This window comes from Natator depressus, chromosome 5 (assembly GCF_965152275.1).
Source record: "Natator depressus isolate rNatDep1 chromosome 5, rNatDep2.hap1, whole genome shotgun sequence".
In the NCBI taxonomy this organism is placed as follows: Eukaryota; Metazoa; Chordata; order Testudines; family Cheloniidae; genus Natator; species Natator depressus.
The window spans coordinates 41,684,578-41,711,055 of NC_134238.1; the positions used below are offsets into that span (position 1 = coordinate 41,684,578).

The 26,478-nt window shown below is 41.7% G+C and overlaps 1 protein-coding gene across 1 annotated transcript in view; it reads right to left on the minus strand.

Moving 5' to 3' along the window:
* Positions 1-24,515: 24,515 nt before the first annotated feature.
* LOC141988127 (interleukin-6 receptor subunit beta-like) overlaps positions 24,516-26,478 on the minus strand; it is a 57,567-nt gene continuing 55,604 nt past the window's right edge. Inside the window, exon 16 of the mRNA XM_074953965.1 lies at positions 24,516-25,007. Within this exon, the coding sequence (XP_074810066.1) occupies positions 24,516-25,007 (492 nt within the window). The remainder of the gene's footprint in view (positions 25,008-26,478) is intronic.

A 26,478-nucleotide genomic window follows, 5' to 3' on the forward strand; every position in this document is an offset into this window, starting at 1 on the left:
TCCTTCAGCAGCACAGGTGTGCCACTGAAGCTGCGCTGCTGTAATGCTTCAGTGTAGAAACTACTTATGCTGATGGAAGGAATTCTCCTGTCGGCATAGGTAATCCACCTCCCCGAGAGGCAGTAGCTAGGCTGATGAAAGAATTCTTCTGTAGACCTACTGCTGTGAGATGGAGACTTAGGTCAGCTTACCTATGCCATTCAGCAGTGTGGTTTTTCACACCCCTGAGCAATTTAGTTATTCCAACTTATTATCTAGTGTATACCAGGCCTTAGTCCTACAGTCAACTTATCTTCAGATAGCGATTATTTGATTATTGTGTAATCATGAAAAAAGCTGAGTCAGCCTCCATCTAATGTTTATTATATATTGAAAATGAAAAGTAAAGTATTATTTAAATGTAGTTTTGTGTGAGCTAGGCATCCCCTCAGTCACAAACATTTCATTCCAAACTTATCAAGAGCTCCTTTGCATACAATATTTATATCCTATTTCAAATCCAACAACAAGTAGGCTTGTCATCACGTTTTCTGCACGGCTCGTGCTGCTCTAGGCATCTGTCTGTCATACTTTGATGGCTCTCATCCACAGGGTATCTGAGCACATCAGTGTATGGTTTTTTCTTTTACTGAATTCCATAGTCAACAATTGAATAAGCTGGTCTTGAGATGTGTCAGCTACCTTTCCTCCAGTGCATCTTTTACATTCGGTATAAAGCACGACCCAGTCAGACATTGGCCTGGTCTGAGAGGGAAACCATTTTACCCCTTTATACTTTAATCAGTTGTATTTGTAATGATATTCTACAATTCTGAAATTTTATCAACTATTTCTCACAGACAGTTTTGAAGTGATCAATTCTACAATCTAAGCAGGTGAAAAAAAGCTTTGTCCCAATAAAGTTTGACAATTTTGTGACTATTGGGCCTACTGCAGGATGAGAGTGCCTTGTAAAAATGGACTGTAGCTGTTTGCTTGTTTTCTGCTTTAGAAATCTTTATCCTATGATTATTTCTGAGAACACTTGGCCTGTTTGGATTGTATATTGTTTTAAAGTCAGTTCAGTGCCACGTTTTGACAGACATGGATACTGAAGTCTTTTGATCACAAAATAAGTATCACCCTGGCAGTAGTAGTACAATCTTTCTCACACGGATTGGTTGATGTGCCTCACACCTGACCTGAAAGGACTGCCTTTGGCAGCAGTAAGAGCATAGCTTAGTCTTACCATCCATTCAGCCCTTAAAGTCACTGAGACCTCCAGCTCAAGGATGCAAATTGAGTGGTTTTCAGGATATGGAGAACTGTTCACTACAAACTAGATTTTGGGACAACTGATTCATAACTCAGAGGTCACAGGGCTTTCAAGTCAGTGACTAATTAATTTGGCTTTGAACTGCTGAGTTAAGGTAAAAGGTTCATACATCTACATAAATTCTGTGATCCAAACAACTATTTTACTTTTTGTTTAACCAGACCAGTGTTGATCTGAAACAGTTTTATCACTTTCCTTGGTTTCTGGTATGTCCATATTTTCTTAGTTTTCAGTTTTGCCCTATTTCCTTTGCCAACTGAATGCCAAATGTTTTCAACAGTACTTCTATATCTGATTTTTTTTTTTATGAGTAATAAGCTTTTCCCCCCCCTAGGAATGGAAGAACAAATTGTTCTGGTTTTGATTCTTGATTCACCATACTGATAACATAATTTCTTGATAATTATTTCATTCTTGCTATAAATGTATGTTTCAACCCTACTTGAAATCCACCAAGCAAACCATCTATCCAATTTCTTTATCTAGGCGTTTATATCAATTGCTTGTTGTGGTATCACAGAATCATAGAAAATGTAGGGCTGGAAGGGACTTCAAGGGGTAATCTAGTTCAGCCCCATGCTGAGGCCGGGACTAAGTACCTAAAACCTTAACTGGTGCAGAGACCTAGATTGGTGCTAATTCTGTGTCAGTGATGAGCAACTCATGAACTGCTGAAAAATTGCCAGTTCACAGATTCATAACTCCACTATTATTTAAACAAAACAACCTGGTGGTGGAGCACTAGAGATAGGTAGATAGTTATGCACAGTTCATTTCATTAATCACTAGCAGATCGTTTGATCTTCTCTAGATCTCTATGGTGCAGAGCCCATGTTTTACTTTTTTGCACAATATCTAGCACAAAAAGCTCCCTGATCTGATCGGGGACTTGACAGTACTGTAAAAAAAAATTGTTACTAATAATTTCCCTTCTCCTAATACTAGATGTTTCTGATAACAAAAAAGTAAAATTGTTCTGTGTGGGTTACATATACTTGTGTGTTAATAAAGCAATTATTAAATAGTACAAGTAAAGAAATATCAAATGCTGCTACTATTATGTTGCTATTTTTGAAAATAAATAAGTCCTAAGGGTTTTTTTGATTTATATGTGTCTTGGAAATTCTCTCGCCTAACCCGGTCTGATTTTAGTGAAAAAATTGTTACCTTCTTGCTGGCTTGCCAGCATAGCAGATTGCTCAGATTTATGAAGTGCTCCTCTTTGTGCCGTCAGGCTGCATCTTACACCAGAGAATTGAATGTCTGGTAACTGAACTTGAGGGCTAGAACCGGAGAGTGTATGGAATGGAGGTGGGGGTTCCAAACAATGTTTAGCACACCAACATTTTCTAGTGTAGACAAGGCTTCAGAGTGCTAAGCGATCCCGAGAGGCTGGTTGGGAGGTTACTTGTCTCTAATAGTTCAACCAAGGATGCTTTTCCTTTTAAACAAAAGAGGTGAAAACTTGGTTCCATTAAAGTCAATGGCAGAACTCCCATTTATTTAAATAGGGTCAGAATTTCACTCAAGTTTTTTAGTGCTAACAATAAATAATATCAGTTCATTGAGAGTGTGATTGTCCAAAAGTATCAACAGTCTGAGAGTTAGGCACCTCACTTGTATAGGCACTTCGTAAATCCCATCAGGTACCTATCTGCATCTTCCAGTGGCTAAATATCTTTGAAAATCTGGCTCTGAGTGGCTTAGGAGCACAAATCCAATTTGTTTTCCTATGTCACTTAGGCACTCTTGAAAATCCTGCCCTGTGTCAATAAGACTCTGCCATATGGGTTTTGAAAGTTGCCCTTTTTATGGTACATTTTTTGTCTGGTTTGACTTCAACTCTTCCTATTCCAGCTGACCACTGTCTTCTACTCTGGTTGATTCTGCTTCATTGTGAGGAGACTGCATTGCTCTCCTCTGAAGGGTGAAGGGAAAAAAATCTTGTTCATGTGAGAAATAAAGTGATGCCTCAGCATGGGGCCCAGATCATGTCCTGCTTGTTGCATGCCTGAACAATGTGCCTTATGGCTTCATTAAATAAGGTTAATTTAAGCAAAGATATTTAATTAAGGATGAATAAATATTTATATTAAAGTAGGGGAATGACAAGTGGACAGGGAATGGTTTTAAAAATAAGATATGCCTCTTGTATTTAACTTTTTGTTTATAAGACTAGTCAAGTACAAATGATAGAAGTATTTCATTTTTTGGAGAGAGTCTGGAAGAAAAGATTGTAGGTTTAAATCAAATTGGATCAATATTTTAAAGGGTTGATCCAGACTACTTGATACTTGCACTTTCCCGTTGTTTTTAACAGTGATGGTAAATTCAGAGCGAATCTAGTATTCGATGTAGAACATGCCCACTGAAGTGTTTAATCTTATACTTTCATTACACTTCTGTTTTACTGTGCTAGCTGTCTAGACTAGCAATTTTTCATATATTTTTAAAGGGGAACGTTCATTATTTTACCAAGATTCCTTTAAAATTTTGTTGCTCTTGTAAAATCCAGGAAACTTGCTTTTCTGCTATGTTAACATTTTTTTCCTAGTTGTGTTTAGCTATGGAGCATCATACTCCCACAGCTAAAGCAGTTCATCAATAAACGTCTCCATAAACCATGCTGTTAAAATACATCTAGCTGAACTGCGAGGTCTGAGATTAAATTAGCTGCCTTGTGTATCACTAGAACTCATCACAGGGAATAACATTGAGAAGAGAGGTGGTAAGATGTGCTTTGTCTGAGCAGGAACAGATGTAAAGCCCAGAGCCACTTTTGTTAGCGTTTTAAGCTGCTCAGTGTAGATCCCATTGATTAAGTTTGTCTTGGAAAGGTTGTTTTTTTAAACTGGTCTGTTAGGGTGACAAGGAAGATGGATTATCCCTTCTTTTTTGTTAACTTCACTAAAAGTCTCAGGGCTTGATATGTATTAGACTACTATTCCTTTTAGCCAAATTTCATTTCACCTCAGCCTTGAGGCCCTTATGATCAGAAAGTGACCCCACTCCTGAAGATATGCTATGGTCATTTGGATGCTTAAGACAATAACTTAAACATGCTCCGTCTCAAAAAGGGGTGGAAGGATGGCCATATACTTAAGGTGCAAGCTTGGGTTGTAGGAGACTGGGTGTACTTTCATTCCTCGCAGACTTGCTGTGTGACCTTCATAAGTCATTTAGATACTCAGTGCCTCATTTTTCTCATCTGCATAACAGGGATACAATACTTACCTTTTTACGTAGGGGTGTTGCAAGGCTTAATTTATTAATGTTTGAAAATTGCTTTGAGATGTTTAGATGGAAGGTTCTATAGCAAGTCTGTGAAATGCATATAAAATATTAGAAGCAGACATCTGTGCCTCACTATTACGCTTGGAATAAAATATTGCAGTCAAATGTTAAAGGTTCAAATTCATGCTGACTCAAGATTCCTCCTTGATCATTCTTACTTGGTATACGTTTTAATTGTAGCTAGGGAATTAATTAAACTGATTGATTGGTTCATGGATAAATGTAGGAAATCCTACTTGTTTGTTTCAGGATCTTTCTTATCAGTCTTCCTCAAATACTGTACCTCTCTGCAAAGAATTACAGCAGCATGCTCCCAACAGCATCCTGGCAAGACTAGCACACTGTTCTTCATCTGGTTTATTTGCTGGTTACGGCATTCACTATGTGGTTTTTTTAAAATAATTTTTCACTTAAATAGCAATTTTCAGCTGTAGATCTCAGTGCTTACAAAGGTGGGTAAATATCACTGGATCTGTTTTACAGGTGAGAAGGTGAGCTACAGAGGGGTCTGTAAGTGACTTGCACAAGGCCATACAGTGAGCCAGTGTCAGTGATGCAATTAGAATTCAGATTTTTCTGACTCCCAGGTGCATGCACCAATCCAAGATGGACAGGGTTAGTGACCAACATATTGCTGGCTTGTGATAGTGTGAAATCTTATGCTTAGATAATTATGAAAGTAGCATTAGAAACACTTTAATATTTAGACTGATAAAGCTCTAAATAGCCTGTGACTAGCCTTCTAGAAAGAATGCCTCTCTCCCCTTTATAGACTATCACAGCTGTGACCAGTAAAGGCACTGATGGTAGATCCCCCTCACTGTAAAACAGGAGGCATTTTCCACAAGGGTGGTAGGTCTCTGCAGTGCCCTCCCAGACTGATCTGAAATAGCCTTTTGATTTTCAGGACATTCTGTAAGGTCTATTTGTTTCACTGGGCCTTTAGGATTGGTAGAGGATTGAGGCATTGGCTGTTGCAGAGTATGATATGGTATCCACCACACGCTTGTCCTGAAGAGGTTAATGGAGGCCAGATGGGCCTATTAGGCTGAACGCTGAGAGGAAAGCCCTAATTAGGGGAAGCTCACCCCTGCAGGGACAGGCAGGGCTTCTGTAAAGCCAGGGAACTGAGAGAGGAAGGGGGCTTCAGGGAGGTAGCCTGTAGTTACCCCCTGAGGAGAGGGAAGAGGGTTTGAAGCTGGTACAGCCAGAGGAGGGGGAGAGTAGGAAGCAGGCCAGGGAGTGAGCAGCAAGGTTGGGGACTGAACAGACCTTGGCTGTGTGTTGTTAGGGGTCCCTGGCTGGAACCTGGGTAGAGGGTGGGCCCAGGTTCCCCTAGCAGCAACTGAAGGACTGGCACCTCAGGCGGTGAATGGGAAGACTGCCTAGGGCTGCTGATGAGCTAATCCGCAGAGCGAGTAGGAGGAGGCGTCAAACTAGTGGTGAGTGGAGAACCCAGTCACACAAGGATTAATATTTTACTATGAGCTGCTGCTTGATAGAACACATGGTTGGTTGATTTGAACTGTGGTTTTTTTTTTAAATGGCTGCCAGTACACTCAGAGCCTGGGTATAGGTAGATACTTTATTTTCTTTTGATTTAGAACAACAAAAAGTTTGTACTCATGTAAATCATTTAGGCCTTACTCAGTCCTTGAGGCAATGGGAGTTTTGCCTGAGTAAGGATTAAATAAGGACCATAGGATTTTATTCCACTTGAACAACGCTAGACGTCCTGCTATATGGAGTACTCTGTGATAATAAGCAATGCTCTGGCACACAGGCATCAGAACTAGTTCCAAAGCTGCCAGATGTTGGGTGCATTGCAAAGGCAGCATACTTAAGCCAGAGGACAGACGGTAAAGAGAGCTTTGTGTTTCTGTCTTCCATACTTCTCCTGATGATTGGAGTGGTTGGAGCAGCCTTCTACTGCCTGTGTGCCAGTCAATGCTTTCTCGTCTTTCAAATCCTGCCTTCAGATGCACTTTTTTTTTTTTTTTTTTTTTGAAACCTTCCAATGGTACCTACCAATATACAAAAAATAAAACTTTAACTATCAAGATCTGAGGCCTAAACAATTCACTTTCTATAGCAATAAATACTACCGCACCAAAGCAACATTCTCTACCTTTTACATATGTTTTTTTCTCCCCACTCACCCCCATCCCTATATGCCAGGATCCCAGTTCATATTTTGGTCCAAATTAAACTAGTCACAATATGTCACCTATACTGCTACATACAAAATAAACAATGGTAGTAGCTAGTAAAACTTCTGGTGAACTATAGAGAGTGCTATGGTCAGCGCAAAGGTCACAACTACACTAGGCCTTTGAGGAGACCTAAAAAAGAATTTGGGGGGGAAGCAACTAAATGTAAAATGACCAAAAGGTGCTCAGTTAATATGGCTATAAGCACAATTTTTAAAAGAATTAGACTCACAGAAGCACGAACAGCCAACTCAGATTTTGAGCTATTTTCTGACCTCACTCTTATTCTCAGCATCTGAATAGTTTATACATGATTGATGGAAATACAAACATTTTTCTGCAAACAATGGATTTGTTGCTAAATCTTATTCGTTTTCATCCAGTACACGCATCCATATGTCACATCAGTTTCAACATAATCTTGCTGCAATCTCAGTGTTACAATTGGAGAGCCTGTGAGACCCAGTGCAACTGGACCTGACAAGATGAACCTTGTAATTAAATACCTGCAACTGCATTTAGCAACAAGGTACTTAGTTGCACACACTTTTATGACTACAGTGAATAATACTGTGCAAGGGTAAATAATTCAACTCTGTATGTTTTATGGGTACTGCCAGGCACACTTTGTTCAACACCTCATAGCAAAAACTCTATGCTGCTAATACACTATTATTTACATATATATTACTGACCTGGTGGCCTGTTGCTGTGTTTTTGCTAACATTGCAATAGACTGATTACACACCAGGCTAAATGTAGTAAGGGGCTATTGAAATTATCTGTTGAAGTTTGCTGTCATTTTAATATGTTTCTACAATATACGATTATCGAAAATGGCAAGCTTAGAATACTAGGAATACGTGGCTTAATTGTTTGTTTGCAGTTGCTTCAGTACTGCCTGTTGGTGGCAGGGTGATCCTTTTAGTCTTTTCATTTTGCACATTTATTTCTGTGTGTCCTGATAAGGTACCTATTATTATTTATTTTATTTAATAATTTTTAAAAATCCCTCTAACACTTCTTTTCAGCCTATTCTCTGCCTCAGTCAGGGGTGCTGGAACAATTTGTATAATGGGGGTGCTTACAGCCATTGAACCAAACTGCAAACCTTGTATATGATGGAAACCACTTCAAGCAGAGGTGCAGCAGCACCCCTAGTTCCAGCACCAATGGCCTCAATTGCAAATGCCTTGGAACAAAGTTTTCATGAGGGGGGGGGAAAAGTGATTAGACAGACGGTTTGCTGAGTCAAAAAGGAAAAACCTGACTGCTGTATGTGTGTAATTGTCTTGAATCCCCCAACAGTCTCTACTCATCCATGACCACAGAACAGCTTGGCCAACAATAAGTCAGACTTAGCATTTGTTTTTGTTCTTTTACCTAAGGTTTCCAATCTATGTTTGAAAAACTGCTAAATTCCTTTTCTCTTTGCTGCTCCAAGTTTCTCAAAAGAGCAAGACAGGTTTTCCATTTTCCATTTAAGAAGGAGCACTTCTGACAGGCTAATAGAACTCTGTCACAGTTTCACTCTCGACCAGGTTCTGTTTTAGACTGTGTGGTATTTATGATAGATGTCAGGCTCTATTTTGAGGTGAATGAGGCTCTGTGTTGTGAATATGTGGGCATGGTAGTAACTGGCTCAAGACAACAATGTGGCCAAAAAGAGAGAGAGAGAGAGAGGAGGTTATATAGAAAGGGTTATTTGGGGCCTATTATGAGGGGATGTGAAGTTGAGGACTGGAGTTAGACGAGCTCTACCATGTTTTATTTCAAATCTTGTTTTGGTGGAGAGAATTAGGATAATTTAAAGGTGGCATTTACTCATTTTCATATATGTGAGTTGACTGTGAAATTCACAGGAATGACAGCTGTGGAAACCACAGTCCTTTAGTTACTCAGAATAGGAAGAGGAGAACCACTAACACTGCTGTCTTCCTCAAATCGCACCAGCAATATGCAGTCCACTCCTTAGTCTTTCCATTTAGCACTAATAGAAGTTAAACATTAAATGGAAACCACCCTCTGGCTTTGAAGAGCCACATTCCATAACAAAGTATTTGTAAAATGTGTAAAAAGCAGTACTAGAGGCTGATTACAAGCCCTTAGTATCAAGATTGTTCACTTTTATTCCCTTGCCTGTCCCCTTGCAAAATTATTTTTGTTCATCGATATCACTTGTGTAGCTTTAGTTACCTGTACTACAGATGCATGACCTTGTTTAAAAGACCACCACACACATTTAGGAACATAGCAACTGCCAGAGTGGAGCAGATTGTCTTGTCTAGGCCTCATCTCTGGCAAGTAGAACGTCATACACATTTTAAACTAAGGCATTTTCTTTTCCATGCTGAATACCCAAAGCCCTACATCATCAGTTTTACCCTTTCTCACCCAGCATGAAGAAGACTTGGAATTCTTTATTGAAAATGTATATATGAAAAGCACTGTATACGAGTTAGGTAGTATTCTTATGGTGGAATACTAGGGCCAAGTTGGCACTAATCTCAAGAAGTGATCTTTCCAAGTGTTTTCAACATAAGGGTGCCCACCTACAGCTGTCATGTCCTCCTTAGTAAAACAGACCACAATCCACACAATTTAACAAACAAAAGAGGTAGTGGTGGAGGTGGGACTAGAAATCTGGAATTGCTGACTCTGTTTTTGTACACAACAAAAGATCATGTATATGTGGGGGAGAAGCTTTCAGAATTAGTTTTGCATTTGCCGTGTTCAACAGAACACTGTGCCGCCGTCTCTCCATTACAGCTATGCAAATTTAGACCCATGGCAGGGCCAAAAAGTGAAACAATTATCAAGTTGGTATAAATTAAGGCTGTGAAGCCTTCAGAGGCTTATTTAAATCTAATAAGTGTTTCTTAATGTTTGAATTAAGAGGAAATTACAAGGCTCAGACAAGTGTGGAAGCTTCATAGGACTAGCAATTACTTTGCGGACTTTATAGCAGAATAAATTCTAACTAAAGACTGGATTAAACAAATGAAATTGAAATGCTCTAAAAGGGAGTTTGAAAGTTAAATACATTTACAACATAATGGCAATAACAACTTTGCCCATAACCTTTTATAGCTTGCAGGTAATTTTCAACAAGCTGATTTTATATTCCTACTGATAATTACTCAGCATGTTCAATTTCCCTTTACTTACAGACGCTGTAGCTATTTTAAAAACTTTAGTTCATAGAGTCAAAGTTCACAGAGGAATTTTGCCTGATCTCACATCTTCAACCTTGATCATTTAAACACATCCTCTTAATTATGGAATTATATTCATACTAAAGCTGGGCCCGAGCTGCAAATTTCAGCTCCAAACTTTCCCAAAGGGCAAGTTTGGGACACTCATATCCCTGGTTAGTATTGTAGTTGCTGGCAGCTGCCTTTCATACAGCTGGACTGGCACTTCGGAAAGCTTCCTTTTTTTGGCAGCATCTGCACATGTACATCCAATACAGGTCTTTTGCAAAAGTTTGGGTCATTAGTGCAGGTGGAAAGGTATGTAATGTAAGATTCGGTAGACCTGCCAAAAAGGGGCACTTTCATGAAAAGCTACTCAATGAAAAGTCTCCATTTTGAGGCAGCAGGAACCACCCTTTAAAATAAAAATCAGGCAAATGTACCACAAAATTGTGGCCGGGAACTGCACTTGCAAATGAATTAAGTGAACAACCGCACAATGCACTTGTCCAGGTTGTGTGGGAACTGAAAATGCAATCTATTCAACTTTTCAACCTACAGTTCCCTATATTAACTTAAATGATCTTGTTCATTTTTTTGAGCTCCTTGGGATAATGACTGGCTGAATGTTTGTCTCTTATGCAGAGTTAAGCATGTTGTTATTCAGCAAATAATACTAAATTAGAGTTGCCTATCACTGTCACAAATAGTGCAACTGCATGCAATATCTTTGGGAACCATATTGTAATCAAGTTTATAAATGGTTTATGTATCACTGAGCCAGGGACTGTATGCAACTCCAGTCGGGGGGTGGGAGACTAAGCGGTGGAGGATGACTAAGGTGAATCACTCAAGCTGTAAATCCCAGAGGGAGATACCACCTCCTCAGGAGGCTTGTATAGACTGGTTCAAACTGGATTTTCCAGAGACCAATAAAGAAAGGGCTTTTGGCATTTAACCTGACTCAGGGCCTTCTTTCTGATCCAGCAAACAGACAAGGGGCCCCAAACCTTGAGGAAGGGTTGAAAAGTAGGGCTGTCAAACAATTAACAAAATTAATCTTGCAATTAATAGAATGCCATTTATTTAAATAGTTTTGAATATTTTCTACATTTTCAAATATAATTATTTAAATTACAACACAGAGTACAAAGTGTACAGTGCTCACTTTATATTTATTTTTGATTACAAATATTTGCACTATAAAAAACACAAGAAATAGTATTTTTAATTCACCTAATACAAGTACTGTAGTGCAATCTCCTTATGAAAGTTGAACTTATGAAGGTAGATTTATGTACAAAAAATCACTACATTCAAAAATAAAACAATGTAAAACTTTAGAACCTACAAGCCCACTCAGTCTTACTTCAGCCAATTGCTCAGACAAACAAGTTTGGTTACAGTTTGCAGGAGATAATGCTGCCCACTTCTTGTTTACAATGTCACCTGAAAGTGAGAACAGGTGTTCTCATGGCACTGTTGTAGCTGGAGTCATAAGATATTTACGTGCCAGATGTGCTAAAGATTCGTATGTCCCATCATGCTTCAGTCACCATTCCAGAGGACATGTGTCCTTGCTGATGACGGATTCTGCTCGATAACGATTCAAAGACGAGCTGACTGATGCACGTTCATTTTCATCATCTGAATCAGATGCCACCAGCAGAAGGTTGATTATCTTTTTTGATGGTTTGGGTTCTGTAGTTTCTGCATCTGAGTGTTGCTCTTTTAAGACTTCTGAAAGCATGCTCCACACCTCCATCCTCTCAGATTTTGGATGGCACTTCAGATTCTTAAACCTTGGGTTGAGAGCTGTAGCTATCTTTAGAAATCTCACATTGGTACCTTCTTTGTTTTTTTGGTCAAATCTGCTGTGAAAGTGTTCTTAAAATGAACATGTGCTGGGTCATCATCTGAGACTTCTATAACATGAAATGTATGGCTGAATGTGGGTAAAACAGAACAGGAAACATACAATTCTCCCTCAAGGAGTTGAGTCACAAATTTAATTAACGCTTTTTTTTAAGCAGCATCATCAGCATGGAACATGTCCTCTGAAATGGTGGCTGAAGCATGAAGGGGCATACGAATGTTTAGCATATCTGGCACGTAAATACCTTGCAACGCCGGCTACAAAAGTGCCATGAGGATGCCTGTTCTCACTTTCAGGTGACATTGTAAATAAGAAACAGGCAGCAGTATCTCCCTTAAATGTAAACAAACTTGTTTCTCTTTGCAATTGGCTGAACAAGAAGTAGGACTGAGTGGACTTGTAGGCTCTAAAGTTTTACATTGTTTTATTTTTGAGTGCAGTTATTTAACAAAAAAAATCTACATTTGTAAGTTACACTTTCACAATAGAGAGATTGCACTTCAGTACTTCTATGAGGTGAATTGAAAAATACTATTTCTTTTATTTATCATTTTTACAGTGCAAATATTTGATAAAAAATAATATAAAGTGAGCACTGTACGCTTTGTATTCTGTGTTGTAATAGAAATCAATATATTTGACAATGTAGAAAAACATGCGAAAATATTAAATTTTAGTTGGTATTCTATTGTTTAACAGTGCGATCAATTGGAATTAATTTTTTTGTTAATTGTGTGAGTTATTAATATTAATCGAGAACCCTATTAAAAAGACTTTGGCCTGCTAGGACCCCATCAGCCTGATGGGTGAACTCTGGTAAGGTTTTAGCATGCATACCAGAACTTTTATTTTTTATATGTATTTTTTGTAATTCTTTAACTTGAGAATAAAGGTGCTTGCTGAGAAAGAGCTGTGTGGTAACTTGTAATTGCTGGCAATATGCTGTTCATAGCCTTCAGGGAGAAAACAAAGCACAGGCGCTGGCCTTGAGGCTTGCTGGAAATACTACTGTGTAACGTAGAGAACTGTGCAGCCTTAAAACCCCAGCCACGAGGGAGCGAGACATAGATCTGTGCCTAGGAGAGGTGATGGCTGGGAGCCGGAAAGCTTAAGTGAGTGTCCTTGAAGGCCCACAGAGGGGGAATACAGGTGCAGTTATCCTGAAACTGCAACAGTCACTACATCGTAACATCAGAGCCACACATTCAATACAAACTGAAGAAGCAGGAGAGAAAAATGAGAGGAGATGCATCACCAAGAGTGTATAATAAAATACACATGGCATTATACAAATAAATACATAAATAAATATACAAATAAAATACAAAATGGCATTAAAATAATGCCATTGTCCATGCAATTACACAGTAGAGTCTTCACTTCTCTGTGTATCCTTCCATTGTGAGATCTATGGCAGTGTTTCTCGAGAGGGTGGTCATGAAAGCCAGTTGTAGGGTGAGCAGTGCTGAAAATGTTGTTACAATTTAAAGCAAAGAAAATCTTGGTCCCTATTTCCACGCAATCTTATCTTTCAAAATCAACCTCTTGAAACACACATGCAAATAAATTATATGGCTTAGCATAGTTGTCATTCATACACTTTTTAGTCTAAATTTTATAGTAAATGTAAGGGGGGATTGAGAAAGTTTTGATTTTTGAAGTGGGGTAGGGTCATCAAGCTCAAAAGGTTGAGGAAACACTGGGATGGTCAATTTTTCCAGTAGTTGTAACAACCTTCAGTTACACTACCAAGCCCCAGGAGCCATGCTGCAGAGTGATCACGTTGGCTATACAAAGTTAAAACAACAAATGGATTCTAGGTCTCCTGTGATCCAAGAAATGATGCAGTCTCAAACCCCAAAGAATTGTTACACCCACTTTAAAGTCACTTTTTCCTCTTTCACATTTTGGAGCCCTCCTTCCACAGATCAGCGGAAGCATGAAGGGACCAGTTCTACTGTAATAAGCCCTAATTTTTGGTGGTGGGGGAGAGAGGAGACCTGGCTGAAAACCTGGGTTGGCTAGACTCTCAACTTTTTAGGGGTCTAATTTGTCTTGTGTACCCTAAGTTTCACCTGACTTAAAAACTATTTGCTTACAAAATCAGACACATTGTTACTGAAAAATTGCTTGCTTTTACCATATTGTAAAATAAATTGATTTTGTATATAAATATTGTACTTACATTTCAGCGAATAGTATACAGAGCAGTATGGACATAAGAATGGCCATACTGGGTCAGACCAAAGGTCCATCCAGCCCAGTATCCTGTCTATCGACGGTGGCCTATGCCACATGCCCCAGAGGGAGTGAACTTAACAGGTAACGATCTAGTGATCTCTCTCCTGCCATCCATCTCCACCCTCTAACAAACAGAGGCTAGGGACACCATTCCTTACCCATCCTGGCTAATAGCCATTAATGGGCTTAACCTCCATGAATTTATCCAGTTCTCTTTTAAACCCGGTTATAGTCCTAGCCTTCACAACCTCCTCAGGCAAGGAGTTCCACAGGTTGACTGTGCGCTGAGTGAAGAAGAACTTCCTTTTATTTGTTTTAAACCTGCTGCCCATTAATTTCATTTGGTGGACCCTAGTTCTTATATTATGGGAACAAGTAAATAACTTTCCTTATTCACTTTCTCCACACCACTCATGATTTTATATACCTCTATCATATCCTCCCTTTAGTCTCCTCTTTTCCAAAATGAAAAGTCCTAGCCTCTTTAATCTCTCCTCACATGGGACCCGTTCCAAACCCCTAATTATTTTAGTTGCCCTTTTCTGAACCTTTTCTAATGCCAGTATTTCTTCTTTGAGATGAGGGGACCACATCTATACGCAGTATTCAAGATGTGGGCATACCATGGATTTATATAAGGGCAATAAGATAGTCTCCATCTTATTTTCTATCCCTCTTTTAATGATTACTAACATCCTGTTTGCTTTTTTGACTGCCGCTGCACACTGCATGGACATCTTCAGAGAACTATCCACGATGTCTCAAAGATTAGTTGTAGCTAAATCTTTCTCCTGATTAGTTGTAGCTAAATTAGACTCCATCATATTGTATGTATAGTTGGGGTACTTTTTTCCAATGTGCATTACTTTACATTTATCCACATTAAATTTCATTTGCCATTTTGTTGCCCAATCACTTAGTTTGGTGAGATCTTTTTGAAGTTCTTCAGAGTCTGCTTTGGTCTTAACTATCTTGAGCAGTTTAGTATCATCTGCAAACTTTGCCACCTCACTGTTCACCTCTTTCTCCAGATCATTTATGAATAAGTTGAATAGAATTGATCCTAGGACTGACCCTTGGGGAACACCACTCCGTTCTGAAAATTTACCATTTATTCCTACCCTTTGTTCCCTGTCTTTTAATCAGCTCTCAATCCAGGAAAGGATCTTCCCTCTAATCCCACGACAATTTAATTTACATAAGAGCCTTTGGTGAGGGACCTTGTCAAAGGCTTTCTGGAAATCTAAGTACACTATGTCCACTGGATCCCCCTTGTCCACATTTTGTTGACCCCCTCAAAGAACTCTAATAGATTAGTAAGACATGATCTCCCTTTACAGAAACCATGTTGACTTTTGCACAACAATTTATGTTCTTCTATGTGTCTGACAATTTTATTCTTTACTATTGTTTCAGCTAATTTGCCCGGTACTGAAGTTAGACTTACCGGTCTGTAATTGCCAGGATCACCTCTGGAGCCCTTTTTAAATATTGGCGTTACATTAGCTATCTTCCAGTCATTGGGTACAGTAGCTGATTTAAAGGACAGGTTACAAACCATAGTTAATAGTTCCACAATTTCACATTTGAGTTCTTTCAGAACTCTTGGGTGAATGCCATCTGGTCCCGGTGACTTGTTACTGTTAAGTTTCTCAATTAATTCCAAAACCTCCTCTAGTGATACTTAAATCTGTGACAATTCCTCAGATTTGTCACCTACAAAAGACGGCTCAGGTTTGAGAATCTCCCTAACGTCTTCAGCCGTGAAGACTGAAATAAAGAATTCATTTAGTTTCTCTGTGATGACTTTATCATCTTTAAGTGCTCCTTTTGTATCTCGATTGTCCAGGGACCCCACTGGTTGTTTAGCAGGCTTCCTGCTTCTGATGTACTTAAAAAAACATTTTGTTATTATCTTTTGAGTTTTTGGCTAGCTGTTCTTCAAACTCCTTTTTGGCTTTTCTTATTACATTTTTACATTTAATCTGGCAGTGTTTATGCTCCTTTCTATTTACCTCACTAAGATTTGACTTCCACTTTTTAAAAGATGCCTTTTTATCTCTGACTGCTTCTTTTACATGGTTGTTAAGCCATGGTGGCTCTTTTTTAGTTCTTTTACTGTGTTTTTTAATTTGGGGTGTACATTTAAGTTGAGCCTCTATTATGGTATCTTTGAAAAGTGTCCATAAACAAGTCATTGTATGAAATTTTAGATTATACAGACTTCACTAGTGCTTTTTATGTAGCCTGTTGTAAAACTAGGCCAATATCTAGATGAGTTGATGTACCCCTACATGTACCCCTGGTTGAGAACCACTGGGCTAGAGGACTGGAAGGAAATCCCACCCCTTGTTGCCAGCCTGCCACTCTCCCCATTGGAGAACAGGAATGCCACTCCAGAGCAGGAGCTCCACACTGCCCAAGTGGAGACAAGAGATTAACCAGGTGGCCTGTGACTAGCTGTGAGCCAATTGGCTGACACAGAGATGGGGGTGTAGAAGGGATGGAGGTGTGATCACATGTTACTGCTGGAGGGAGTAGGGCCAAACATAGCCTGACTCAGGCCTAGGGGATCAACCTAGGAGTGAGGATGTAGCTGGGCTGAAGGTGCAGACCCAGGAGTCCTGACCAGCATGGGGTTCATGGAGACGCCTGTCAGGCAACACAGTCGAGACTGGGATTCACCCCTTCAAGCTTGCATCACCCCCAGGTACCAGTTCCCAGCTGAAGTGTACCCTGTTTGGAACAAGGCGACTGGTGTTGGGGGACCATTTGGACTCTTAATTGGCTTTGTCAGTATATTGAGGCAGTGGGGATGCAATACGTTGTGTTACTGCTCGGTGGGGGGGGAGGGGGGCCAAATAGTTCCTGGTTCTAATTAAGTTGTCGTTTCTGCCCTGGTAAGTGTTTTGTAGCTGAGTGCAGTATTTATTTCTGGATTTAATTCCTGCCTCCCCAGAGGTATGGTAGGGAGCCAGGAGTTCACGCATAGTGGGCGGGCAAGCAGGCTTCTTTCATGTATGTGACTTGGGCTCCATTTAATGAACCCAGAGTTCCCCCCCTTCCCAGTCTCACATCCCCCACATATATTGTTACTTACACCTGCACTTTGATTGTAGAAATGGGGATGAGTATGATTGATATAGCACCCCAGATACAAGTCTGGTCTCTCCATATGAATAATATGACTTGCTTCAGGGGAAGGCTTCCTAAAACGAACTGTATTCTGAAACCCTGCCATGAACAGTCCAGAATATTATTGTTACATGCCTTCATAATGTGCTCATTGCCACAGTACTAGAGCACAGTTAACATAATTTAGACAAAAGAAATATACTTCCCCAAAGTAGGATGCCAATATCAATGCCACGAAGCCCAAGCTAGGCAAACCAACTGCATAAAATAGGGTAACACAAGCTTGGAAACCAATGTCTGGCACTTGTAGAAGCTTTAAACAAGGCAGTGCATTTTGAAGAGCTTTCTAGCTATGACTGGTTTGGGTTCAGAGTGACTTCCAATAGGCCCATGTACCAGAGGTGAGGGACCAATACAGAGTGCACCTTTCTTCCAGTCCCCATACCTCCTTTATGAAGACAGCTGAAGTATTTCTTCAAGTACAGATGCCATGGTAGAGCTGAGTGAGAGGTGGTCTTCGAGATAAACAAAGCCTAGACCATTCTGGGATTTATAGACTGTAACTAATATCTAGAATTTCACGCAGATGTGAACTGGTAGCCAGCATAGAGTACCAAAACTTGGTGTGTTAACATCTTGCCAAAATACCATATACCAAAGCTGAGCAACCATGTTTCTCACTAGCTGAATGCCACATGGTCTTTGAGGGAGCCAGATAGAGAGCTGTTGTAGTCTGGCCTTAAAGTAAACTGAAAGCATGGATAAATGTAGCTAGGTCTGCGCATGAAGGAAAGGTGTACAATCTCTAAGATGAAAGAATGTGGTTTTGGTCATTTGTGTCTGGGTATCCAAAAACAAAGATTAGTCCATCAAGGACCTAAGGCTGTAAATCACTTTGACAATCTGCAGCCAGATGCCCTCACTTGAAAGTGAATGTGATCACTAATTGCCAATTCCTCCAAATGTTAGCCTCTAGATCACCTCTACTAGCTAGAGTCCATCTAGGACCCTATCCGCTACAAGGAGCTTGTTAAGCAAGAAAACACAGTCCTATTCAAGCCTGATGTAGAGATGAGTAATCAGCATAGTGATAATTACTTTAGTCCATGAAACTCTTACAGTTTACTTTTCTGGCTTCATATATATTTTGCTTCTCCCTTTCAGAGAGTGAGACTTTGGCAACTGTTGTTCTTCCCAGAGTGTGCTGTTGCGTTAATTTAAATGGAATAAGTAGAGTCCCATAGAGTCAAACATGACCCTGTCACTGTAGAACACTAAACAGTTAAACACGGTTGGGGGTTTGAGTACAACGGCTTTGGCCTGCTTAGTCATATTGCAAACACACCATTATTTTTTTAAACCTTTTATTAAAGATACAGAAAAAGTATAGTTTCTATCTCTGGTGCTGATTTTTACTTGCAACCTCACTGCTAGAGACACATGAGTCAGCACGTCATTTTGCACTCTGAGACCTGGCAAACCTAACACTGGTACAGCAGGTTAAGGCTTTTGGCTGGCTTTCTGGTCACAGGGTTCACAGTCATGTTACAAAAGATGCAGTCTTGACTGGGTAAGGCATATCCTTATTAGACAGAAGGCAAAAGGAGAAAAATGGAAAAGGAAAAAACATAAGACAGTGAAGGAAACAGACACAAAAAGGAGGAGGTGACTGGAGTCTTGAATCCAGGTGGTGTTTAGGATTGAGCCAGAGCTAGCTGAGGTAGTGATGTTACTTGGTTCCCTCTCTCTGGTCTCAAAGGAAAACATCTTTTCAGACCAGGATGATGTAAGCCCAGTGATTTCATGATGGAGATGAACTCTATGCATGATTTCATAAATCTGTGAAAGACTTTTTAATTTTTTTAATCTTGATTCTCCAACATGGTGAGAGAAGACATTTCCTCACCTGCATCCCCACTAACTCCTTCTATAGATGTAGAAGCAGACCAGATGCATTTTCATATGTGTTTTAAATTCTTGAAGAAGTAGTAAAGATGTTTCTTCTTCGAGTACTTGTTCATGTCAATTCCAATCAGGTGTGCACACACCGTTTGCACAACAGCCGGAAGATTTTTCCCCTAGCAGTATCTGTAGGGTCGGCCTGGGTGCCCCCTAGAGTCACACCTTCATGGTGCCCAGTATAGGGCCCTGCCAACCTGACCCCCCCTCCCGCCCCCCTAGTTCCTTCTTACCGCTGGTGATGGCTAGTTGGAACTTCTGTCACTCTTACTTCTGAAAGCTTCCCCAACACTGGGGCATGTGTCCGTTGCCAGAGTTCAAATCATGTGAAGTTTGTGGTAAATTGATGCCAAAGAGTGACCCGCACACTTCTTGTTTGAAGTGCCTTGGCAAGAGTCACCAAAAGGACAAGTGCCGCATTTTTAAGGGGTTTCAGCCAAGGAGCCTCAAGGATTGCGAGCAGAGACTCAGAATTCTCATGGAGGGAGCCCTCCTCCCACAGTCCAACCCCTGGTTGGTGGAGCCCTTGCCAAGCACCGCATCCTCTGTGTGCAGTGCACCAGCACCAAGAAAGGAGGCTAAGGACTCCCGGCACCAACACAGTGCCGAACATAAGCAGGCACCAATCTTCTGGCAGGTGCCAATCTTTGTCCCCGGTGCCCCAGAAGAAAAAGAGGCAGGAGAGGGGACGCTCTCCCTCTCCTAAGCCTAAGGAGCTAGCGGCAGGGAGGCCTCAGTCCATGCAGCCTATGTTGGGCCCGGCACCTCCCTGAAACTTGTCAACTTCTGCCCAGCAAGGGGTCCAGTCGAATCTGGCCCACTACTGTTCTCCAGACCGCCATGGCCAGCACATTCAACTCCCCTCCACTCCAGAGACTTTTGAGGCGGTGCAGGACCTTATTCGCCTGATTGCACCACCCTCTCCAAGGAGGGCTGAGTCACCAGTCATAACCTGGCCTCCTATCCCATTTAGGGGCAAGCCGGAGATGATGACACACCACGCCCCATCTCTGCTGTGCCACTTCCCAGTGCAGGCTGCCCATGTGTGGGGACTGCACCAATCCCAAGAGGCTTGGTGCTGCTCATGGGCACCACCCAGTATCACTCCTCCGTGGTCTTCCTTTTTGGAGACCTCGGAGTCTGAGGCAGAGTCCTATCATTCACATAGGTCAAGCAGCAGGAGGTCTAGATCTCGGTGGCGTGGCCACCTCAATGGCAACCACCAGCTCAGTGGCCCTTTTGGACTCCCTGGGCCTATCAACAAGCCCAGGGTCAGAGCCAGGTGTCAAGATCCAGGTCGGCACAGGTCGTGTCACAGCAGCTGGCACTGGAGACAATGCTGATACCTCTGCCTGCTGCTCAGGCCCTGGCGCTGGCAACCATCCCAGCACCAGTGACCTCCTTGACACTGACCTCCTCAGCACCAGCAGCCCAATGAACAACGTGACCCTCTTGGTGCCGAGGAAAGTGACCAAGGCCATATGCTGGTGCTCTCATCCTCCTCAGATGAGGCGGTTGCGGGCACTTTGATAGCCCCGGCCTTGGAGGATAACAGGGTCCTGCAACAGGGTGGCCCAGAACCCGGGGATCTAGGCAGAGGAACTGGAAGAGGATGCTGATCCCATGGTGGACATCCTCGCCCCCTCTAGGCCCTCACGTATTGCACTGCCATTAATCAAAACTATAAATGAGACCACAAAAGCTTTGTGGCAGACTTCGGCCTCTTTGCCCCCTACAGCTAAGAGAAATGAGAGATGCTATTTCGTCCCCTCAAAGAGATGCGAGCATCTCTATACTCCTCCTCTGCCCGACTCTTTGGTGGTGGATGCTGCACAGGGAGTATCGGGGGTTTCAGGAATCCTCCCCTAAAAATCAGGAGGTGAAAAAGGTGGACTTGTTCGGGAGAAAAGTCTACGCCACCGGTGGTTTGCAGCTCCGCATTTCAAACCAGCAGGCCATCATTAGTAGGTACTTCTTTAACACCTGCAGAGCATTGATCAAGTTTGCCACGCTATTACCACCAGACTCCTGCTCCCAATTTAATGCCTTGGTGGAGGAAGGCAAACTCATTTCTAGGGCCTCCTTGTAGGCAGCTTTTGACTGTGCTGATGCGGCTGCCCGGACAATGACTACAGGGATGGCCATGAGAAGCTTATTTCCTAATACCGAAAGCCAAAGGCGGGCTCAGGCCCATCCTAGACCTGTGAGGGCTCAACAAGTTCGTGAAGAAGCTCAAGTTCCGCATGGTCTCTTTGGCCTCCATCATCCCTTCATTGGATCCAGGAGACTGGTATGCTGCCCTTGACTTGAAGGACACATACTTTCACATAGCAATAGCTCTGTCCCACAGAAAATACCTCAGGTTTGTGGTGAATGACACCCACTACCAGTTCACAGTCCTTCCATTCAATCTGTTGAACCGGACAGAGCTCTCTTGCTCAGACCTGGTTAGACAAGTCCTCCTTGGCAGTAGGAAACCTTCCACCAGAGCTACCTACCTTGCCAAGTGGAAGAGATTTTCAATCTGGTCAGCGCAGCACCGTTCATCCCCAATGCTCGCCTCCATGCCACTCATATTAGACTATCTCCTCCATCTCAAGCAGCAGGGGCTGTCCATATCATCAATAAGGATTCACTTGGCCACCATCTCTGCCTTCCATCCAGGCTCAGAGGGCCGGTCAATCTTTGTCAACCCTATGGTCAGTCGTTTCCTCAAAGGTCTCGACAGACTCTATCTGCAAGTCAGGCAGCCAGTCCCGGCATGGGACCTCAACCTGATCCTTTCCAGACTGATGGTACCACCTTTTGAACTGCTAGCGACATGCTCCCTCCTCTACTTCTCGTACAAGGTGGCGTTTTTGGTAGTGATAACCTCAGCCAGGAGGGTGTCTGAGCTCAAGGCCCTAACATGAGAGCCCTCTTACACCATGTTCTACAAGGACAAGGTTCAGCTCAGGCCACATCCAGCTTTCCTACCAAAGGTTGTTTCCCAGTTTCACATCAACCAGAACATCTTCCTCCCAGTGTTCTATCCTATGGTGCACTCGAGTAGCAGGGAGCAAAGGCTTCATTATTTGGATGCCTCCAGAGTGCTAGCCCTTTACGTCAAAAGAACAAAACCATTCCGGAAGTCCAGTCAACAATTTGTGGCAGACAGAATGAAGGGTCTTCCAGTCTCTTCTCAATGAATTTTGTCATGGATCACGTCCTGCATCTGAGAGTGCTACAACCTGGCAGGAGTGCCTGCCCCTCCGATCACTGTGCCCTCCACCAGGATGCAGGCCTGTTCAGTGGCTTTCCTGGCTCAGGTTCCTACCCAGGAAATATGCTGGGCAATGACATGATCCTCCATACACACTTTATGCTATTACCCAGCAGGCCAGAGACAATGGGGCCTTCGGTAGAGTGGTACTCCAATCAGTGCACAACTCCAACCCCACCATCTGAATTTGGGCTTGTGATTCACCTGATTGGAATTGACATGAACAAGCACTCGAAGAAGAAAAAACTGTTACTCACCTTCTCATAACTGTTGTTCTTTGAGATGTTGTTCACGTCCATTCCAATACCCACCCTCCTACCCCTCTGTCAGAGTACCCAGCATAAAGTAACTGAGCGGGGGTCTGGTCAGGAGGGCCCTATATTGGGCGCCATGAATGCGCAACTCTAGGGGACGCCCAGGCTGACCCTACAGATACTGCTAGGGGAAAAATCTTGTCATGCCTGCGGCACATACGCACCTGATTGGAATGGACATGAACAACACGTCTCAAAGAACAACAGTTACAAGAAGGTGAGTAACCATTTTATATAAAGCTGGAAATCATAGCGCCTGTTGCAGGTTTAACTACACCCTTCACTTAAGAGAACTGTAAAAGACAGTTAAATAAGCTCAAAACAAAGGAACAAGCAGGTCAGCTCAGGAACATACAATCTAGGTGGAAGGACTGTGGTGTGTGTGTGAGTAAGTAAACAAACTCAGGACAGAGAGAGACATAGCATGGGGTGGCCCTGGAAGAAGCTACAGAGGTGTTTTGGGTTGGGGTTATGGGCTGAAAGAAAGGATGCTGTTTTCTGTTGTTATTTCTTCCTTTGTTCAGGGAAACTGGACTTTGTACATTCTGTATACATAAACAGGATTGCATCAAAGAAATACCTGCCTCTATTTTATTTTCACTTCCTAGTGGAAACAACCCACAGGGCCTTGAACTTGGATTTGCTGCTTGGGTCAAAAGGGGGGACACACCCATAATAGCACCACTCCTTCAGGATGTAAGGTGCTTTATCAATGTGAAGTGCTGAACTCAGGGGAATCATTTCCTCCTCCTCTGAGTTTGGCTAGGTTGTCTAGCAAATACTCCCACTCTTGCAGAAAGTGTCACAGGGTCTCCAGTGGCCACGAGGGCTTGTTTTTCTTCTCATCCTAAAGATGCCACCTCTATCAGCGAAACATCTGCCTTGGGGGTTGATATATCATTGACTCAAAGAGTCTGGCTCGTTAACATCACTTACAGTAACCACTTAGGTTTTCATTGAAGATGTCTTATCCATATACTGAGCAAATTCTGTGCCTGGCTTGTGAGAGCCAAGACTATCAGAGCCCAGTGTGATATGGCTGAAAACTTGCTCTCCCGCTTTTGAGGATTTCCTGTACCCTTCTCAATGACCAAACACACAAGCTGATCAGGAACATCTCTTGGAAGGAATGAACAGGAAGCTTGTTGAGAAAGTTGCCACACTGCCCCAAAATGCAAAAGACAGACAAGTTGGTTGGATTCCTTTCCAACAGATTGAAGGGCTTTGTTAACCAGCTCTGAAAATCGGATCTTCGTTGTCTCAAATTGGTCATGCAAAATTAAACATCACTTTTGGAGATTTTGACTTGCTTACAGCAAACAAATAACAAGGCTGGGACTAGAATCAAGGGTTCTTGTCTACCAGTGCTGCAGTTGAGTCACTAGACCACATTGCATTTACTACAGTAACACTGACAAATTATCAGACTCAAAGTAGCAAGGAGCCATATCCAGCTGGAAATCTTTGGTGGACCCAAACTGGAGCTTTGTCCATGTCATGACTGCAAAACTTAGTTGAGTATGATTTGTGGTAAGAGCAAGGGCCTGAAATGGCTAATGTAACTATACACACAAACTACTTTATCTGTGAAACTTATTAAAGCAAAGAAGAATCAACATTCACAGAATCACCATCCTAAAATATTGTAACTGCTCCAATCAAGCATCAAAGGTTTTGGGGCTTGCTTCTATATCACGGGGAGGCATTGAGAGACCTCAGCTCAAACTGGTTTCTTCCATCAGTGTTGGTCCAGTTGGTGTAAACACCACCTGGCTCTGTTTCACATAGTCTTGAGGAGTAAACAGTGTGCATTGCTCCACTTTTCCTGGCCTGTTGTTCAGTTTCCCCTCCATGTGAGGCTGGACAGCCCGTGGAAGGAGATTCAGTGCCAGACTTAGCATGGCTTTCTGACTGAATTCCATGCTGGTGTAATCACTCAGGAGAGGTGCCCTCATGCTAGAGCTGACTCTTTCTTTTTCGGTTGCAATTGCTTTTTCAGGGATTTTCGAAAGACTTGAACAGGTGTCTGGGCTACCACCAGCACTTTCAGATTGGCCTGCATCACACTCACTGTTGTCTTCTGTGTCCTCAATAAAGGGCTGCAGCTTCAAAGAAGCCTTTGAATCCTCTTCTATCACATGAAGGCTGGTAGTATCATTGTCTGTTTGTGTTTGAAGCAATAGCCTTGAAGTGGGTCCCTGGCTAGCCTACAAACAAAATGAAATGGAAAGAAAAAAATAATTGCATGTTTCTGCACATAGTGTAAACTTTTATGATATTGAAATAAATAATTTACTAATACTAAGCAATAGAAAAACAAAGTCAGGAAATGGGAAGCCTGGCCGCAACTATTACTTTCTTGTTTAATTGAGCTGGCCAAGCTATTTTATTTAATCTTTAAATTCCATTTACAATGTGCATTGGTATGAGAAACTTAATTAGGGAAATAAATATTTCTGCCCAAGAGGACCATATTCTCCATCCCTTCATTGTTAAAGTGAGGTGAGGTAGGTAACACATACATAATAAAATGTAAACTGCAGGATGTTCTGTGCAGGGCCCTATAACTATTGATCTGTGTGATTCACATGTTGATATCAACATTTAACTGGTTGAATTGAACAGTGCAATTCTGCCTAATTACCCTTTGATATCAACGTCCATCTGCAGTGCCTTCTAGTCGCTTCACTATCACTTTGGTATAGGTAAAGATTGTGTTGAAAGGTTTTGTATATTTTGGCTGGCTAAACTGCAGAGCAGTGTGTGATGTAAAGCCAGGTACTACCCGCTTAGAAATGTGTGTGTCCTGTTAGAGCCATACAAACCATCACAAAACACATAGAATGGAAAGGCTTTTTATAGTCCATAAATAGCATCCTTCCTTTCTGATGACACTGCTTTGGTTTTTCCATTATCTATATTAAATTACAGACTGGATGTCATGTTCTCTGACCCACCAGTAACTGCTTCAATCTTCACTTATTTTAAGTGGAGCAGGTGCATTCCAGCATTGATGACCTCAGAAATGATCAAGACTTTATTGTATTTCATTCATTCTTTCTGACTCCCATTCATGAGCTGGAGAATGACTGCCTGCTTCATAGCAGAAGCCATCCTCTAGCGGTCTAAGTAACAAAACTTTCCAATGGTTAAGTTACCTCATAATTGTCCCTTAAAGTGATTCTGGCACCTTGGTCTGAAGAATGTGGTATAGGCACTATTGGAGATTGGCTATTGGATTTCATGGATTGCTGGTCCAATCATTTATGGAAGTTCCTGTGTTCCTAATCTTTGCATGTTCTATATTGGTGAGGTACTTATGACTACTGCAGCTATTAGAAAGTTCAGTGATTTAATTCAGTAATTCCTAGAATTTTTCTTAGATTGTGATATCTGGTATCCCATCTGAGTTTACAGGGGAAATTTGCAGTAGGTACTTTTGATCATATGCTTGATCTCCTTTATTTCTTCTAGGAATTTACTACTGATTTACTTGACTGTGTTCGTACTTGACTTGAAGAAATTTTGTGAGCGCTCTGACTATAGTGAAATTCCCTGAGGGAATCAGCTTCTATTTAACAACTTCACAATGCTCACTGGTGTATGTGGGTGCATCTGTCACATTTCATGAGCCTTTGCTAATGTCAGGTTACCACTAGGTAATGTCTCCAAAAGTAG